The sequence below is a fragment of the Eretmochelys imbricata genome, chromosome 10 (assembly GCF_965152235.1).
Source record: "Eretmochelys imbricata isolate rEreImb1 chromosome 10, rEreImb1.hap1, whole genome shotgun sequence".
Taxonomy (NCBI): domain Eukaryota; kingdom Metazoa; phylum Chordata; order Testudines; family Cheloniidae; genus Eretmochelys; species Eretmochelys imbricata.
Genome location: NC_135581.1, coordinates 23,360,410 through 23,380,851, shown reverse-complemented (window position 1 = coordinate 23,380,851; position 20,442 = coordinate 23,360,410). Strand labels below are relative to the sequence as shown.

Genomic DNA, 20,442 nt, shown 5'->3' with positions numbered 1-20,442 from the left:
TCTAGTGACACTTCCAATCACTTTTTAGAGTTGAACTACTTTTTAAAGGAGTTATTACAATTTCAAACTACAGAGGGCTTTGCCACCAAAAAAGAAAAGTCAATATCTCTCTCCCCTAGTCCATTGTCATTTCTGTCATGAAACTTCTAGGCTTCCCATATAAAAAAGGATTTAGCAGAGCATTATCCTTCCATCTGACTTTTCATCACAGATTAATTGTAATCACATAATTAGCAAGCATCACATAATTTCCCCCAACACTAACCCAAAATCTGAAAGAAAAATGAAAGCCCTATCCTTATTCCTTAGTGATTTGGGAAAACTGGATATGCATAAAAATATATGTATATATTCTGCATTGCATTTCCTGTTCCCAAAGCTAATAATCTCTTCTCTGGTTCTTGTTTTAAAAGTACTCTACTATTACTGGTAACATGTAATTGTTCCCATTTTCCTCCTGTAATTTATGAGATAAGTTTTCATTTTATACTTTTCCAGAAATGTTTGTTTTGGTTATGGTCTCCCCTCAGACTCATAACATATGGGAAGGAAAGGCATTTTTCAAAATTGCTTTCTTGTACATTTGAACAGCTTTGACAACTGAGAGGAGATATTTGTGAAAGCAGCTGAACTTGTGGATGGACAAAAATTGAATATAATCTTTTAAAGTATTAAGAAGCTCCTTTTATGTGCTGTTACTCCTACCCTGTGTCATTCATAGTGTGATCATGGCTATATGTAGCTAATGGGGACTAATTAATTATTGCTTAACCTAGCCAAAAAGTCATAAGTGGTTCTCTTTAATAGATGGGACAAATAGTAATCCTAGTGAGGAAAGTGCAGTGTATTGCCAGACATCTGCATCTGATATTGTGTGCACAGCTCAGTTTATCTAATAGCACTGGTTATGACACTGTTGCAACAAACAAGGCCTTTTTTCTGAGAGATGTAGAGCATCTGCAAAAAAAATTTAATTCAACAGTGTCAACATCCATTGGAGTAGACTTCAGATTTGGGAGTCAGGAGGTACTTAGCTTATTTCAGAATGGGGATATCGTCTGTTATATAATTCAAAGGAAAGAGCAGTATTTTTCTAGAGTGGATACGTTTTAGGCAAGTAAAAAATTATTAAACTTCGTTCACTTCTGTAGGGAAATAAAATGCTAACGAGCTAGACCATATTAAAAGTTAAGGAGGAAAAGGATTAATCAAACTAGTTAACATAATAGAAGAAGAGGGAAGTTGTGTTATAAGCTATATGAAATGGGATGCAATTTACTGTGATCTGACTCAGTCAAAGCATAGATCATGCTGGCAGCAGTGTGTATAGTTAAAGTTGCAGAACACTTTCTATTATAAGACTCTGTTTTCAGTTGCTTATAACTTTGATAGATTTTACCCATTTGAGCTGAAATTTCTGTGCCAGGTGTCTATCTCTGACATTAACTTTTTTTGCTAAAATATAAAAAAAAAATTTTTCCAAGAATGAAATTAGGAAAATACGTTTGGCCAATGCTTAAAAAAAAAAAGGTCTTAACTGCTGGGAAGTTTTAGTATCTCTATGTTTTGATGCAGGGACTTGAAATTTGGCAGAGAGGTTGCTCTAGTCCCAGTGAATAACCACCCACATTTGTATGCCTCTGAAAATCACTATTTGCACATTCTCAGTAGAAGTTTATTAGAGTTTGGTCACAAAATTCTCCAACATTCCTTCTTCACTGAGGAGGACTTTTCCTGCAATTGCTCTTCCCATTTGTCACTGTGGCACTGGACACCAGACCTGATCAGGGACACGTTCTTCTGTGTTGTCAATGCTCCCACTTCTGACACCTACACATCATGGATGAGAAGGAGAAAGTACCAGACTCTACTGCAAGGGACTGACTAGTGAGGGGAGGGATACAGTGTGTGGGGAGGGGAGAATGACAGGAGTAGAAGGATTTGTAACTGCTAGAGAATATTCTCCTCTGGCCTTGGAATGGAATCCAGGATTCCCCGTCACAACATTCCTCTGGTGCCAGCAAATATTCGTTAATCCCACTGTCAAAATGTCTCATACTCTTTTGTTGTCTGGAGGATCCTTGTGTTATTTGTTTCATAATATGGAAGGTGTGTAATGAATGAGGGTTGGGATTGCAGGAATGGTCTCATAGTTAAGACTGTTGAATGGCACCCCGGAGAACTGGATTCTGCTCTGCCACAGAGTTTGTATGTGATAATAGGCAAATAACTTACAATGGCTCAACGCGAAAAAAATAGTTTTGTGTTCCTCATGTGCTGGGTGCTCAATTTGAGATTTAGGGTCTGATCTGTAAAACTACTGAGCTCACACATGTGCAAGTGAAGTCAATAAGTGTTTGATCCGAGTACGTATAAAGTGCTATAAAATGCTGAGTACTCTGCAAAATGAGGCCCTATGCTTCTTAAATTGATCACCCAAACTTAACGCATACTTTTGGCAGCTTTGGCTTTAATCTCTCTCTGCCTCAGTTCTCTATCTGTAGAATACCCTTTTTCTGACACAGGTATATTGTGAAGTCAAATTCATTAGTGTTTGTGAAGCAGTCATAAAATATCCATGAGGAAAATAATTCTTTATTCAGTGCAACATTTGGAGAGTGTGCAGTAAATAAGGTGTGAGACTACACACTGATGAGAATAAAAAGATATAATAAATATCTGAATCCCTTTGCATTGACATGAACATTAATACTCTACTTTCTGTTTCCTTCCAAATACATAAATGACCAATGCAGTTATGGGTGGATCCCTATCCACACCCTTCAAATCCAGACTCCAGCGAGAAACTGCTGAATTGGAATTCATTTGCAAATTGGATACTATTAATTTAGGCTTAAATAGAGACTGGGAGTGGCTAAGTCATTATGCAAGGTAGCCTATTTCCTCTTGTTTTTTCCTACCCCCCCCCCCCCAGATGTTCTGGTTTAACTTGGATTTAAACTTGGAGAATGGTCAGTTTGGATGAGCTATTACCAGCAGGAGAGTGAGTTTGTGTGTGTATGGGGGTGGGTTTTTGGAGGGGGGTGAGGGAGTGAGAGAACCTGGATTTGTGCAGGAAATGGCCTAACTTCATTATCATGCACATTGTGTAAAGAGTTGTCACTTTGGATGGGCTATCACCAGCGGGAGAGTGAATTTGTGTGGGGGGGTGGAGGGTGAGAAAACCTGGATTTGTGCTGGAAATGACCTAACCTGAAGATTACTTTAGATAAGCTATTACCAGCAGGACAGTGGGGTGGGAGGAGGTATTGTTTCATATTCTCTGTGTATATATAAAGTCTGCTGCAGTTTCCACGGTATGCATCTGATGAAGTGAGTTGTAGCTCACGAAAGCTCATGCTCAAATAAATTGGTTAGTCTCTAAGGTGCCACAAGTACTCCTTTTCTTTTATCCACACCCTCAGTATCTAGAAAGCTGCAGCCTGGGGATATGAAGGTACAAACTAAGAGCATAGTCCTGCAAAACCCTCGTCATCTCACAGAAGTCAGTGGCGCTATTTGTGTGACATAGGACTGATCTACACACACAATTTTTACCAGTATAACTATTTGGGTTAGGGGTGTGATTTTGTTTTTACCAAAATAGTTAATCCACTTCAGTTCCTAGAACGGATGCAGTTCTGCTGGTGTAAAGATGCATTATACTGGTATAGCTTTTTCCTGTCCTTGTTGAAGCATAGTGAACACTTGCAGGAGGAGCAAAATAATAAGAAAACTTAAGTTTACAAAAAATTAAATATAAACAAGTTAGAGGTAAGGAGTAGCAACGTGAACTTTAATTTGTAAAACTGGCAGAACAGAAGGCAGTCAGTGATATGAAGCAACAGGCTAGAGTTCTTAACAAATTAGTCCTGACTACTTCGCCACGTCTTCTTTTTAATAACCTGGTTGAGAAGCAGCTGCCAGCTCTGTTTAATGTGCACCTTTAAACATCCGCAGATCGGCACCTAATTTCTCTGCTCAGGGAGGAGCCTACAGTTGTTGCAGAATAGGGTTGAGGATTCATTGTTATAAAGCTCTCTGGAAAAGGTTACACACTACCTACTCATACTACACCCAAATCTGGCCTATATCAGGCTCACTCTTCAAAGAGCAAAAAAAGTCTTGTAAAAGTGAGTGCGAGAGAGAATTTTCCTGTGTCTAACTCATTATCGGGGTTTGACTGACATGAAAAAATGGAATCGAAACTTTTGTGATTCTCAGAAATGATTGTGCTTGGCCTGTGTGGTCTCAAGGCCATTGATTGTTCCCTGTTTCCCAGCATAACTGGTCTTCCAAAATGTGAAGTATGTACCAGAAACCTAATATGCATTTATTTTTGCAAAAAATAAACTTCAGTGGGCATGAATGCTACAGAACTCCTTCAGATTTGAAGTAGTTCAGTTTGTGGTTCCCTTCACATAAACCATCAGGCACCATTGTATGCAGCCTCAGTTTGTTAATTCATCTAAAAGATTGTGGAAGATCAATCAGTTTGGTTTCTGAAACAAACATAAATAAATCCTTGTGTTTTACAATATAGATAGCTGCTTACTACACTATTGTTTTTCTCTAAAATAGGTCTATTCTACTATGGTTATGTGTACATTTTTGAAACAGATTTTGATGTGAGACTTTATGAACATTGACTTAAAATATCAGAAAATCCTGATATGTCACTGTAAGTCTTCCACAGTGGATAGGTGTATGGTCTTAATGAGATGGACAGAATAGTGTGTAAACATCGAGCTATAAGAGTATAGACACAGCTTTTATCTGCACACTTTATAATCTTTACTGTTACTACCATGTTCTCCATAGATTCTTTAAAATAGAGTCAGGAATGGCACTGTATCCTAAAATGAAGGACTGTGGTTAAGTTAGAAGATTTTTCAGGGAATTATGGAACAAAGTCATAGGAGATATTGTAGGAATATCATGGCATGTGATAAGAGACGTTATGGTGGATTTATCTATTATTGTAACAATGAAACTTAGAATTACAGCAAATAACATTCAAAAACTTATTTAAATGGAAAAGTACAAGCACAGTCTCTAGAGCCAACTAAGAACTAAGTCTCCAGCCCTGCAACAAGCTCCATGTAGGTCTAAAACCGCAGGTTGGCATTATAAGTATTAACTTTCTCATTACTTAACATTACTTAGCAGCAGGTAGTCTTAAAGTAAATATGTATTAAGTTATCATTTCTGTATTTAAATATTTCCTTAGGAGCTTAATAAATTTTCTTTCCATTCCAAGTACCAGACCGTGATTTAAATTGAAATATTTATGTAAGCAACCATGGGTGCTGCCACAACCCCTTGGCTTGAAGTGATTTCCATCATGTATAGGGTTTACAGTTGGTTCAATGGCCCCTCTATACAAATTGTTCCAGCACCCCTGTAAGCAGCCCTAATTAAAAAGCAGTGTCTTGAACTGCAAAAGCTTGAGTGAATTCGAGAAAATTATTTTAATTTTTAATTTTCCATCTCATTACAATGGATGTAATTTTAAAAACTGGGATTTTCAAAGACACCTAAGAGAATCAGGCACTCAATTTCCATTGAAAATCAATCAGATTAGGGGACCTAATTCCATTTAAGTAGAGGGAAAATCAAAGCCTAAATGCATGGAGTGAAATGCTGGTCCTAAAGAAGTCAATGGAAGTTTTGCTGTTCATTCCAGTGGGGCCAGGATTTCACCTTAGTATGCCATGTGGAATTTACTATGGTATCTTGTATGTTGCAACAACGTATTTGTACAGTGATAAATGTTTACGCTGAGGAATACTGAATTTATTATGGTATATACAAATAATGGAAACAAATTAATCATTTAGTATGTCTGTATTTTTGCATAGCATTGGAAGTATTTATTTATCTTACCTTTGAATTTCCAACTAAGGTACTGACAGAATGTTTAGTGAGGGAAGCACTGGTCATTTAATGTTCTGCTTTGTGGGCTAATTAAAAAACAAAAAACAAGAAATTCAACTGTCAAAATAAAGTGTCTGCCAATAGGAAATTGAAATATCAAGTTGCTTAATTTATGGTTAATACAGAATTAGTTTCCAGATAATAAATTCAGGGATCACATCAGAAACAACAAACAAACAAAAACGAGCTAAATGAGGGATTCAATGGGCAAATGCTTTTGCTGAGAAACAGTCATCAGAGTTAAGTTCTGCTTCAAAAATCAAGGTCAAGCTTTATCTAAGGGTATGTCTAAACAGAGATCTGATTGCAGTACATGTAGACGTACCTGAGCTAACTAATCTAGGAATGAAGCTGCAGCACCATGGGCTTCAGTGCCAGCTAGCTGCCTGAGAAAGTGTCCACTGTCCCACTTGTATGGCCCTTGATGAAGCCTTTGCTGCTCCAGCTTAATTGCTATTGGTACCTTGATAGGTTGGGTATATCTACAAGAAAGGTAGTTACAACCCATGGTTGCAGAGTAGTCATATCCTTAGAGACTCCACCATCCTAACATATATGACTAGCCTCTAACCAAAAGGAGCGTACCTTACCTTAGACCTTTGTTCCTCCTATGGCGCTGAAACTTTGGGCAGTCCAGTTCCTAACTGTGATACTTCTTCCCAGGTGATGCCTGTTGTCATAAATATAAAAGGAAGGCTAACCACCTTTAAATCTCTCCTGGGCAGAGGAAAAACGCTTTCACCTGTAAAGGGTTAAGAAGCTAAAGATAACCTCGCTGGCACCTGACCAAAATGACCAATGAGGAGACAAGATACTTTCAAAGCTGGAGGGGTGGGGGGGACAAAGCGTTCTCTGTCTGTGTGGCTTTTGCCGGGACAGAGCTGGAATCCAGGTCAGAACTCCTGTAAAGAGTTAATAAGCAATCTAGTTAGATATGCGTTAGATTCTGTTTTGTTTAAATGGCTGATAAAATAAGTTGTGCTGAATGGAATGTATATTCCTGTTTTTGTGTCTTTTTGTAACTTGAGGTTTTAGCCTAGAGGGATTCTCTATGTTTTGAATCTGATTACCCTGTAAGGTATTTACCATTCTGATTTTACAGAGGTGATTCTTTTACTTTTTCTTTAATTAAAATTCTTCTTTTAAGAACCTGATTGCTTTTTTCATTGTTCTTAAGATCCAAGGGTTTGGGTCTGTGTTCACCTATGCAAATTGGTGAGAATTTTTATCAAGCCTTCCCCAGGAAAGGGGGTGTAGGGCTTGGGGGAATTTTGGGGGGAAAGACGTTTCCAAGTGGGCTCTTTCCCTGTTATATTTGTTAGACACTTGGTGGTGGCAGCAATAAAGTCCAGGGACAAAAGGTAAAATAGTTTGTACCTTGGGGAAGTTTTAACCTAAGCTGGTAAAAATAAGCTTAGGGGGTTTTTCATGCAGGTCCCCACATCTGTACCCTAGAGTTCAGAGTGGGGAAGGAACCTTGACACCCGTGCATTCAGTATCCTCTGTCAATGTCTTCTCCCAGTTCTTTTTTGGCCTTCCTCGCTTTCTCTTTCCTCCCTTGGGTACCCAGTTTAATGATTGCTTGTCATGCCTCCCATCTTCCATATGGTGTATGTGTGCCAACCACCTAAGCCTTCTTTCTTTGATGATATTGTGCAACAGGTCCTGACCTGTCAGCTCCCTTACTCTCCCATTGATTGTTTTCTTTCCATAAATGTATAATATATTCCTCAGCCATCTGTGATGAGCAGCCTCCAATCTCTGTTAGCCACTGTCATTTTCCAAGTCTCTGCTCTGTATAGTAGTGGGCTCAGTACTACCTCATGGTATAATCTGACCTTTTGTTTGATGGGGAGACTTCTGTTTGACCAGATGATGATCATCCTTCCAAAAGTGTTGTTTCCTAATCTTGTATGAATACGTTCAGATGTCGCCATGCTCCCCAGATGACACAACTCTTCTACTTCTCCAGTCTCTTTTCCGTCCAGTTTCCTTCATAATGATGGTTTTCTTTGCATTTACTTTCAGTCCAATTTTTGCTGCTTACCTCTAATACAAGGGCAGTCATTAAGTTCCACATCGTACTTAGAACAGTGATGTTGGCAAAGTAAAGGTCGTGTAACTCGTATCTGCTAAACCATTTTACATTGTCCACAATGCTTTTTGTTGCCTGCTTCATCACCCAATCAATTGCTAATGCAAAGAGATTGGTGATACACACACCTTTGTCTAACTTCAGTTACAATATTGAACTATTCACCCAGACCTGTTTCTGACTTTACAGCATATCTACTTCATCATGTAAACTCCTTAACATGTTGATCAGCTTGCTGGTCTCCCATAGCTTTTAGTCTCTCTGTGGACATTAGCTTACGCTTTCTTGAAGTTGATTAAGACACGCTTTTGCCAAGCAGTATCTTTTTTGGTGATCTGTCTAAGAAGGAATATCTCTTCAGAACATGATTTACCTGGATGGAACCCAGCCTGTTCTCATAATATCTCATTCACTGCCTTCAGTGATTAAAATGTCATGTGACATTTTAAAAAATAATTTAAGCATTCCAAATTCTAAACGATTTGTCAGAGTAATCTACAGTGGGTTCTTACTACACTTAGCTATTTACAGTGAGCAAGTATTTCATTGTGTGTGTATTAGTGCTTTAACTGGGACTATAGTATAGCAAGAATACCACATTTTCAACTTTCCATCTTTTGTATTAAAGTTTTTTATTCAAAACTTCCTTGATATTTTCCTAATCAGAACAACCTTGGTTTATTATTAAACCTTAATAATTTATTAAGTAGGAGCTTAGGGGACATCCACTTTGTGCACTTAAACTTAATCAGTGCAGCCATACCTCTCATATGGTGCAGGACATCCCACATCTGGCCCCAATTTTTAAATTTGTACCACATTGCCATTTCAAAGTCTATATTCATCTAGTCTGCAAGTTTTCCTGGTTCTGAGCTGTACATCTTGGTGCCTGATGTCATCATGTCTTACACCCACAGCCAGTCACTGCCATGTTTGCACAAGCAGATGGAGCAAGGCAAATATGTGAAGGTAAATAGCTATAAACAGCTATAGCTACAGTCTCTAAAGTGACAAGAGCTTGCATAATTTTCGCTTTGTCATCATAAGAGAACCATGGCTGGTAGTTCAGACATAAAGGCCATATACAAGTTGCAAGATTATTGGCGTTTCTGGAGTTCTGCTGTATTTACCCCATTTTCTTCATTTTGGATATTTACATACCATTATTTTAGCATAAACATGAACAGCAAGGACTGCCATTCAAGCCCTCAGGTTGTCACAGCAGAGCAGAGGGGGGAAAAACACAAAAGATGTCAATAGAAGTCCTCTGGAGAAGACACAGAAGAGGTATTCCACATTGTAGAACAGCTGGTACACAGAATTCACCTGGGTCACTGATAGTCGATGTGGACAAATATTTGATTTCTACAATATCTGTGGATGTGACTATACTGTGATCCAGGAGGATATCAGATAATGTGGCATCAATGACTGGGAGAAATAACTTGGTGCTGCTCAGGCTGAAACAAATCAAGCAAAACAGAGTCAATGTGGGCGGTCTCTGCCATGTAGCAAATATCTACAGCAAATCCAGAATAAAACTTTCAGTACCTGCCGAGGAACTTATTTCTCATGTATACTGTCACTTCTCTTCAAGCTCCTAAAGGTATCAGCTACTAAAAGAGTGTGCCCTGTTCGTTGACGCTGAGTCATTGACTATAATAAGCTTCAGCATGGAGATGCCTTGGAACTTCTGTTGAAATGAACATATAAAAAGACTGCATTATTTAATGGCACAGTACTAGGTAACATTATTTAGAAATTCCCCTTAAGAGATCAGCTGTTTTAAAAAAAAAAAATGCAGCCAAAGCTATGTCTGTTCTGCTGCCACATTAGGGATTACAAGTAGCGCTGAAGAAGCCAGTCAGCATATGGATCAGTTTTCAGTGTATCAGGTCCAAGATAGAGCTGATCTTCTTTCTACAAGAACCAGTGGAGAAATAAAGCTTTATGAGAGACTTGTAATGACTGGCTTGTGTTTGCCCCACTCAAATGTTGAGCCTGAACATGCTTTCAGCATTGTGACAAAAGTCAAAACTGAGCTGAGACAAAGCCTCAACATTAAAACACTTAATGCTGATTTCTGTTAAAATAAGCGGAAATCGTGAGTGCTTTCAGCACAGTAGCCGAAGGAATTGTTGGGGTTGGCAAAAAAGCAACCCCAGAGTGCAACAACAGTGAGTGTTTGAACAAATTGACTTTTTATTTTAGTGTCAATAGTGGGTCTACAAAAAACACAGAATCATTTAGTTTCATTGAAACAAATTCCGGGCTATTTGCATGCTTATGTATCTTTTTAATAAAACTGTGTGTTCAATAGAAATTTGACGTCCCCCATTTCAGGGTGTGTTGTCCTTTGTGCTGAGGGTCACTGTCTCTCATTTCAAAGTCTGGGACTTGAGAGGTATGGATACAACTGGTTATACCAAATGGCCTTTGTGGGATTTCTGGGAGTTCAGTAATCTTTTGGGGATTTCTTAAAACCATAGATACTCCTGACAACTACTCCTTGACAGTTCCTGTGTATAGCATCCGTGTACACGTTGCTGGGAAATAGTACACATCACATTTTCTGAATAACAGAAAAAATACCTAAATTTCTTATCTTAGACTATATAGAATAAGGAAGTAGTGGAAGCCCCATTGCTAGTCATTCAAATCTGGACTGGACAAAATATTTGAGAATATACTTTACAAAACAATTGGTATGGGATGAACTAAGCATTGGAATGAGAGCTGAGCAATATAAATTTTCAGATAAATTATAGTTGTGTGAGCATAGGAATTAGAAACAGACAAGATGGCAGTATTTTGATACTGAGTTGGCATGAAGAGTGAATAAGCATTTGCTTAATATTGAGCATATACTTATCCCTTTAAAAAACTGCACAGTATAATTATGGGCTTCAACTGAAATCTTTTGCAGCACCCTGCAGAATAGGATTCTTCATTCTTTCAACCTATTCAGCAGAAGTATGGCTGTCACATAGAACTGTTTCATAGTCCATTTCATGCAAGTCATTCTGAAGAGTTGGAAGTGGAGAAACAAATACTGTTGTCCACCCTTCTGAACAAATGAGGTCAAGCAACTTCAGAATACAATATCAGTGTTCCTTTGTATAGTAGGAAAGAACAGGTCCCTCCACAGCAAATATTGGTGCAATGCTGTGGCCTGATTTGTGCAGGCGGTCTAACAATCCTTTCTGTCCTTTAAAATGTATAAATCCCCTTAATTATAGGTGCCAGAGCTGAGGAAATAATGACATTAACTGAACAACTTGTATATAGCTGCAATGCCATCTCTCTCTGAAGAAAAATGGCTCTTGTAGCTTTATATTGGTTGACCATTGTTAGAACATCTGTTTCTGCATTAGTGAAATCCTTGCCCCCTTGTGAGTTTGCAAAATGCAAAATCATACAAGGACATTCATGCAGACAAGCAATAGACCATATCTGAACACCTTCTCTTAAGGCAGCATTCTAAAACTATCATATCTAGGTGATGCTCTTCTACTAACTAGTAGTCTCTTTTAATGACCTTTGGAAAGCTTTGGTAGTAAAATTCTGAACTCCACAGAAGTAGCATCATCTGCATTGGACTATCAGTTTGAATTGGCATTGGATGGCTACATTTTAACAGAAAGAATCACTAAGCTTACCTTTTTATAAACAAGCCCACACACAATACATCAGTCTACACCCAATCAGTGATAGCCAATAACAATCCTCACCCAATAACTATCCAATAATTGTCATAATAAAATACTGTCCTAATCAAGGGATTCCTCAAATTGTTAGATTAAATCTGTAGTGAGAGTGAGTCATACCAGAAGCTTATGAATATTGATATGCTCATAGGTCAGACAGTACGCTTTGTATTTGTGTAATAGCATCTTACGATAATCTGAAAGTCCAACAATCTAGAGGGTCCAACATAGAAAACTCAGCTTTTTCCACAATGTCAAGAAATATTGTTTAATAGATCTGCAAAGCTGCTGTGGCCAGCATCTGTTTCATACCATCTTATGGTGGTAAATCATAGTGACACATTTCTGGCACCAGCCTTATCATAGAGTACAGTGTTGTAGTTTTTAAATGGCTGACACATTACTTAGTTAAAAAACAGCTAAATGCATTTGCCATTCCTTTTATCATCTGCTTGGTTTTGATCTTCAGGACCCCATTCCTAGGAGCACTGCACAGCAGCCAATACACTTCAGTTAAAAACCCACAATTGGAAATATGCTTTTTAGCATAAAAGACATTGTCCTAGTTTCAAAGCTTTTCGCATCAGAAATAAGATCTTTACTTGCCTACAGTCAACATCTTTGGACCATCAGACGCAAAACACAAGCTATCAACGAATTGCATTAATATTAAAAATACATATATTTAATTATTTATGGCACAGCTTTCTTGTATTCTTTTCATAAAGCTTCAGGGTTAAGGAGTTGTCTTGAGATGTGTTTCTCACTGATCAGTACAGTACCATGGGGAACAATTTATATGGCTTTTACTTATCAGAGAACATCAGCAACATTCAGCTACCATGTTCGAAGTATAATAAAGCCACTTTACACATTACTTTACTGTCTGGTTGTGAATGTAAGGTTCAGTGCAGCCTTACTAAGTGTACTGTATACAATCAGGAAACAACTAAGGTGTGTTAAGTGAAGATTATGTATGAGTCATGGAAACAATGGCCTGTGATGGGATACTAGATGGGGTGGGATCCGAGTTACCCAGGAAAGAATTTTCTGTAGCATCTGGCTGATGAATCTTGCCATATGCTCAGGGTTTAGCTGATTGCCATATTTGGGGTCGAGAAGGAATTTTCCTCCAGGGCAGATTGGAAGAGGCCCTGGAGGTTTTTTGCCTTCCTCTGTAGCATGGGGCACAGGTCACTGGCTGGAGGATTCTCTGCTCCTTGAAGTCTTTAAACTACGAGTTGAGGACTTCAATAGCACAAATATAGGTGTGAGGTTTTTTGCAGGAGTGGTGGGTGAAATTCTGTGGCCTGCGTTGTGCAGGAGGTCAGACTAGATGATCATAATGGTCCCTTCTGACCTAAATATCTATGAATCTATAAGATGTTAAAGTTAGTAAACACATTTGTTGTCAAACCCTTATACCAAGTTGTGAGGTTCAGACACGTTATCATCAGTGAGAGCTAAATCTGTTAACTGTTTAGTGTTGGTGAATGATCAGGTACATCCAGGTGAAACACACTGGCAGTCCTGGAGAATTGAGTAGATAAATCCTAATGTTTACTTGATTTCAGTGAAATATGAATGGATGACAGTACAGCAGTTGCATCAGAAGACTAGTAGCCAAAAGGCTGAAAGTCTGTCGTACTTAAGTTTGTGGCATTACCTCTGTATATAAAAATGAAACTCCTTTTCAGTATTGTGCAAACTTCTAAAGACAAGAACAATTTTTCTTTCTGATCTAGGGGATTTGGGTATATCAAGAACTCATAATTTCTAATCCTGGCTTTGCTGCTGAGTTGCATTGTGGCCTTGGGCAAATCACTCAAGCTAAAATTTTCAAAAGTGTCCACTCATTATGGGTACCTTAGTCTTTGGATGCTCGGGTTGAGACAGGAGGACCTGGTTTTCAGTACCTACAGTTTCATCAGATGTCAGTTCATGCTGCAGGTGCTCACTATGTCTGCAAATTTTGTTTTGGGTGTCAAAAGTTGGGTACCCAAAAATAATGGTCAGTTTTGAAAATGGCCTGGACTTCTGTTTCCCCATCACTAACGTGGGAATACTGAAACCCGGCCTTAAAGGGGTGTAGATTGAGCTATTGTGTTCTGTATCTTCCTTCATCATTATTACTTCAGTAGCAAGTAGCAGCACTAAATGACTTTTGCAGTGATGTGTGAGGCAAAAAGAATACACAGTGATTGCTATAATACAGACTAGCAGAAAATCTTCCTAAGTAGCTAAAAAGAACTGCCACTCACTGTTCCCTGTCCCTTGTAAAGAGCCACAAAACACTCTGTGTTTTGGGTAGAAGGAAAAATGGGAGACTGTTCGGTTTTACTAATGGTCATAAGAATGGCCATACTGGGTCAGACCAACGGTCCATCTAGCCCAGTATCCTGTCTTCCGACAATGGCCAGATGCTTCAGAGGGAATGAACAGAAAAGAGCAATTATCAAGTGATCCACCCCGTCATCCAGTCCTAGCTTCTAGCAGTCAGAGATTTAGGGACACTCAGAGCAGGGGGTTGCATCCCTGATAATCTTGGCTTATAGCCATTGTGGGATCTTTCCTCCATGGACGTATCTAATTCTTTTTGTAACTCAGTTATACTTTTGTCCTTCACAACATCCACTGGCAATGAGTTTCGCAAGTTGATTGTGCATTGTATGAAGAAGTACTTCCTTATGTTTGTTTTAAACCTATACATTTTGTTGGGTGACCCCTGGTTCTTGTACTATGTGAAGGGGTAAAAAAATACTTTTTCTCAACACCATTCATGATTTTATAGACCTCTAACATATCCCCCCTTAGCTGTCTCTTTTCCAAGATGAACACTCCCAGTCTCTGTATTTTTTCCAACTCTAATATGTCTTTTTTGAGATGTGGCAACCAGAACTGCACACAGTATTCAAGGTGTGGACATACCATGGATTTATATAGTGGCATTGTCATATTTTCTGTTTTATCTATCCCTTTCCTAATGGTTCCTAGCTTCTGTTAGCTTTTTTGATTGCTGCTGCATGCTGAGCAGATGTTTTCAGAGAACTGTCCACAATGACACCAAGATCTTTCTTGAGTGGTAACAGCTAATTTAGATCTCATCATTTTGTATATATAGTTGGAATTGTGTTTTCCAGTATGCATTACTTTGCATTTATCAACACTGGACAACAAAATGTCAGATGAAATTCAATCACCCAGTTTTGTGACATCCCTTTGTAGCTCTTCACTGTCAGTTTTGGACTTAACTACCTTGCGTAATTTTGTATCCTCTACAAACTTTGCTACCTTACTATTTACCCCTTCTTCAGATCATTTACTGCACTGGTCCCAGTACAGATTCTTGGGGGACCTCACAATTTACCTCTCTGCCCTGTGAAAACTGACCTTTTATTCCTACCCTTTGTTTCCTATCTATTAACCAGTTACTGATCCATGAAGGGACTTTCCCTCTTATTCCATGACTCCTTACTAGGCTTAAGAATCTTTGGTGAGGGACCTTGTCAAAGGCTTTCTGAAAGTCCAAGTATGTGATATCACCTGGATCTCTCTTGTCCACCTATTTGTTGACACCCTCAAAGAATTCTGATAGCTTGGCAAGCCGTAATTGCCCTTTAGAAAATCTATGTGGACTTTTCCTCCAACATATTGTGTTAATCTATGTGACTGATAATTCTGTTCTTTACTATAGTTTTAACCAATTTCCTGGTACTGAAGTTAGGTTCCTGTAATTACCAGGAACACCTTTGGAGCCTTTTTTTTAAAAAGAATTGGCATTATGTTAGCTCACCTCCAGTCATCTTGTACAGAAGCTAATTTAAATGATAGCCATTGGTAATTCTGCAATTTCATATCTGAGTTCCTTCAGAACCCTTGAGTAAATACCATCTGGTCCTGGTGATTTTACTGTTTAATTAAAAAAAAAAACGTTGCTGTTAGTTTTTGTGTCTTTTGCTAGTTGCTCTTCAAATACTTTTGTCCTGCCTAATTATATTTTTACATTTGACTTGCCAGAGTTTATGCATCTTTCTTTTTTCCTCAGTAGAATTTGACTTCCATTTTTAACGAATGTCTTTTTGTCTCTAACAGCCTCTTTTACTCTGTTTAGCGATGGTGGTATTTTTTGGTCATCTGTTTTTCCTATTTACGGTATACTTTGTGTTTGAGCCTTGATTATGATATTTGTAAAAATTGTTCAGGCAGCTTGCAGGCATTTCACTCCAAGTTCACTGTTAGACATTTTTCTCGTTTAAAAAAGCACAGATGTCAAGTGTTTAAAAACCATAGGCCAAACAAATAATAGTGCTAAATATGTTTCCACATCTTCTGCAGAGACAATAGACTTCAAGTGATGATGGTGTACCACAAGGACATAGAAAAATGCTGCATAATAGAATCTGTACACTACATTTCTTGAATAGAGGGTTAAAAATATTTGTTAATTGAGAAGATCAGCTATTATGTAGTACTCTTCTGTATTCTGACTTGGGAAAGTCTCTCAAACAGCTGGAAAAGCATCTAATGTCAGCATTTGGTTTGAAGGATAATATTCCCCAAGGGTAGTGATTTTCCACTGAGGTGCTCTACAGGTTTTCAGCCTCACAAGACAGTTGTCTCCTTAGTAAAGCTCTCTTTTTGGCAGGTCATCTTTGAATTTATTGAAGCCAGTATTTACTACTACTTAGCCTATGCGCAGCGTGCCTCGGGGGGCACGTGACCAGGATTCATCACCTGGAATTTGGTCCACTGGTTGGATCATTAGCTTCCTCGGCTTGGGCCGGGTCGGGTACTGATGGGGAGTGCGACATGAACGCTGATTTGTGCCCCCCAGTATTTACTGAAAATTGGCAATAGCATGCATTGGATCACTGACAGTCCATTTTGTTTCACAGATTGATTTTGTGCCTCTTACCAAGCATCTCTACATCCTTCTTCCATCATCCACCTGCCGGTTTAAGTAGCACTTTTCAGTTAGGAGTCGCTTTGCTTCTCAGAAAAAGAAAAGGAGTACTTGTGGCACCTCAGAGACTAACCAATTTATTTGAGCATAAGCTTTCGTGAGCTACAGCTCACTTCATCGGATGCATACTGTGGAAACTGCAGAAGACCTTCTTCAGAAGACCTTCTCAGCTGCAATTGACCTTTAGGTGGCTCCTTTGTCAGTGAACTGAATCAACACTAATGTGAGGCACTATTGTGCCTCTCACCCTTTCCCAATCTGTCCTTACCATACTGTCCAACTTGAATTATTTCTGTTATTAAATTCCATTGTCTTGTCTTGTCTTGTAGGTTTTGCAGTAGCCCAGTGTATAAACCAGCACAATCCATCACCGCTTTCATCGCCATCTCCTTCTTCCAGTGGTAGTGGGAGTACTGGACACTGTGATTCAGTTACTGCCAGCTCAACTTCCACTCCTTCTACAGCACAGAGTCCATCAGGTAAATCACTGTTTTAAGTCTTGGCATCCAGGGTGCACACTGGTTTATTTTATAAATGCTTACTGGATTAAATTGTAAATCGTGTTTCAGACCTCTTTTACTATCCTGGGATGTTTTTGCAACACAGATTGTGAAGATCTTTTCAGCTTTCTGGACTACTTTAGTCTGTGGATACTTTACTATTGTCAGTGTTGATTTGAATGCTGGTTGAAAAATACACCTTTACGTGCTTTCTCTTTGTTTGCTAGCAGGTTGTCTGCTTTAGTTTGTTTTACCTGTAATTATAATACGGCAGATTTATAGCTCATCATCTGATCAGCTGGAACCCCTGTGAATAAGTGTGAGATTCTACACTCAGTGTAACTTTACGCAGCTGAATGGTTTTATTCACGTATCACTTTTACAACTTTTTGTGGTTGTGCCTTTTATTTTTAAAAATAAAATGACTCACTTTTGTATATTTAAATCTGACAGTTATGTTTGTATGGTATCTATAGGGCAAACATGATATATTTCAGCACATGTATCTAGGTTGTTATATAGTAAAAGTTGGGCCATGATTAATGTGGCCTTTTGGTTAAACAGGCATTTGAGGAGACCCAAATTCATGCATTCCACTGGCGGAGAGGAAGTTGGCACGTATGCTAACTGACAATAGTAACTTGCTTTCAAAGGTTTTACACAGCAAACCACAGTGGCGCCATTGTGTAAAAGTGCTTAATTTGAATATTTACAATGAGATTCCTTTTTGCAATCCCAGTTAGGACTCCCTTTTCCATTCTTCCTTTATTTGTGAAGTATTTGTAGAACATCCCATACTGGCATTTATCCTCAACATTCATTACATCAATCCTTTCATTGACATATATGAGTCAGGGAGCTGCTAAGACACAGAGCTGGGGGCAAGGCAGGAAAGTCATTCTGCAGCAGATTCTCCTTGAAATGCTTCCACTGTGCACCTGCTCCACTCTAACCAGTTTTGGTTTTGACAATTGAGGTGACTGTTTTTAAAAATAATCAAGTTGGGCAGCCATTCCCAGGCTTGAAATGTGGATAGTCACCTGCAATTCTGATTACCATTCTGAGTGGCCATTTCATTTTCTTATCATAACTTATAGGCATTCAGCTATTAGCATCCTTTGGGGAGCCTGAGACCTGTTTAAATTTATTGGGGGGGGCTGTGTTCTAAAAATGGGATTTTTGATGGTTATGACAAGCATTCCATGATCCACACTTATGAAATTCTAAACCAATTAGTAAATGCTAAAAAATGTGGTAACATCAACCTTATATCAACATTTCAGAAGTAGAATGAGTTAAGTTGCATGAATTACTATGTACTCCAGTACCAATAAAGTGGCATTAAAAAATCGTCAGCAAGTATATAACTTTGTAAAAGATAATATATTCTGTGTTTACATAGCTACTCAGTCGTGAGGTACAGACCCTGCATACTTACCCTAAGACACATCTTAAATGTTGCTTAATTTTTCAGTGTCTGATTGTCCTTAATTATCACCTGATCAGAAAGTGAAGGTCCATTCAACTATCACTCTCTAAAGAAATGGACACCAGAAAAAAGCCTAGTTTTGAGATGACTAGTTTTGACTAAAATCACTTCTCAAGCTTCTGGGTATTTATAAAATACTGTTTAGTGTTTCTATCAAAATCCAAGAGGCTCTCTGTCTGCCACAAATAAAATCTCTGGGAAAATGCATAATTCTCATACATTTAACTGATTGGACTCTACTCTGTCAAGAAGCGAAGTGAGTTAGAGTCTAAGATCCCTTCTGAAAATGCCTGCTGCCAGCCATTATCCAAGAAGCTGTAAACTCCATTATCTCTGATGATCATGACCTTTGTAGTCACCTTGGGAGTGATGCTGTCTCTAAGGTCGCCAGGATCCAAAGCACTTAGGGCTTTAAGGTCATAATCAAAACATAAACTTTACCAAGAAACAACCTAGCGATCAGTACAGATCACATAGCACAGGTGATTATTCTCCCAGCTAGAAGTGCCACTTAAGTGGGCTGCAGCATCCTACATCATCTCAAGAGTGAGTGTAACCCCGTATAGAACAGCCTGCAGGTGTAACCCCATGTAGAGCCTACGGTCATCCTAAATGGAGGTTAAGGCATACACTTTGAAAAGTCCTCATCTGAAAGACTGAGGACATAGCCACCTTGTCAGAGATGAAAATACTCTACCATTAGTCACAAAAAATCACTGCCTGTCATAATCCTTTTCCTCACCTCTATCTACAACATGTAGAGGTACATTGCAGCACCATTTTGAAATAAAACAAAATATGAAAGTCAAAGTGCTAAACTAAAACTCGTCTCTTGCTCCAAGTTTTGAAATGACCTTGTAGACATTTATCATTTTTTTTAGTGTTACAGTCCTTGTTCACTGGTGATCGCTGAAATCGGATCTGTCAAAAGAGAGAGAAATATGTGGGGACTGAGGGAATGAAGAGATGGTAGGATTTTCAAAAGCTCCAGTCTGAAATAGCCTCATATGCAAGATAGATAAGAAACATATGCTTATATAGCTCAGGAGAATGCGACCCCAAAACTCCATCTAATATCTATATGCTGTACTTGAATCTTTAGTGTGATCATGAGCCGGCATAAGTAAACGTGCAATCTGACTTTTGTCAATGGTGGCTGAGAAAAAAATGAGAACCATACATTCATTTTTGTTACACATATTACAGTAGTGCCCAGAGGCCCCGTTGTGCTGTATGCTGTACAGACAAAAAGAGAAGATCCAAAGAGCCTGCAAGTTAGGTCTTCTACCACTATCAGAAGGAATCCTTCTCCAGCAAGACAAAGCATTCTTCATTCATATAGCGCTTCCTTATTTTATACTATTAAATAATGGTTTCTGGTTACACATGGTCACCCCAAACTCAAGTATCTGAATTCCTGCCTTGAGTCATATTACTTATTTCAGGCAGATGTCTTTTATTTGTGACCAGCCGTGACATCCATGAACAATTCAGTTAATCAAAAGCAGATATTTCCCTATGTAATAATATGGAAAGATTATAATGTATAGCCAATGCCATAGTTCACAATCTTCCAAAATCTATTCATTGAGTGTGCTGTTTCCAGTAAACTTTTATTTATTTAAATCCTGTAATTTAAAGTGCTCAGTCAGGTGAGGCTTTTTATTGTTGACTACAGATATCAGAGTAAGGTTTTGAAATGTTTGTTTTTCAGTTTCAAGATGGGTGAGGTAATATCTTTTAGTGGACCA

General features: G+C 38.5%; 1 protein-coding gene across 6 annotated transcripts in view; it reads left to right on the top strand.

The window, feature by feature from the left end:
- Nucleotides 1-20,442, top strand: part of CLEC16A (C-type lectin domain containing 16A) — a 197,384-nt gene that overhangs the window by 161,585 nt on the left and 15,357 nt on the right. For all 6 annotated transcript variants that reach the window (XM_077828776.1, XM_077828775.1, XM_077828774.1 and 3 more), the window contains one exon: nt 17,032-17,181. In XM_077828776.1, the coding sequence (XP_077684902.1) occupies nt 17,032-17,181 (150 nt within the window). The remainder of the gene's footprint in view (nt 1-17,031; nt 17,182-20,442) is intronic.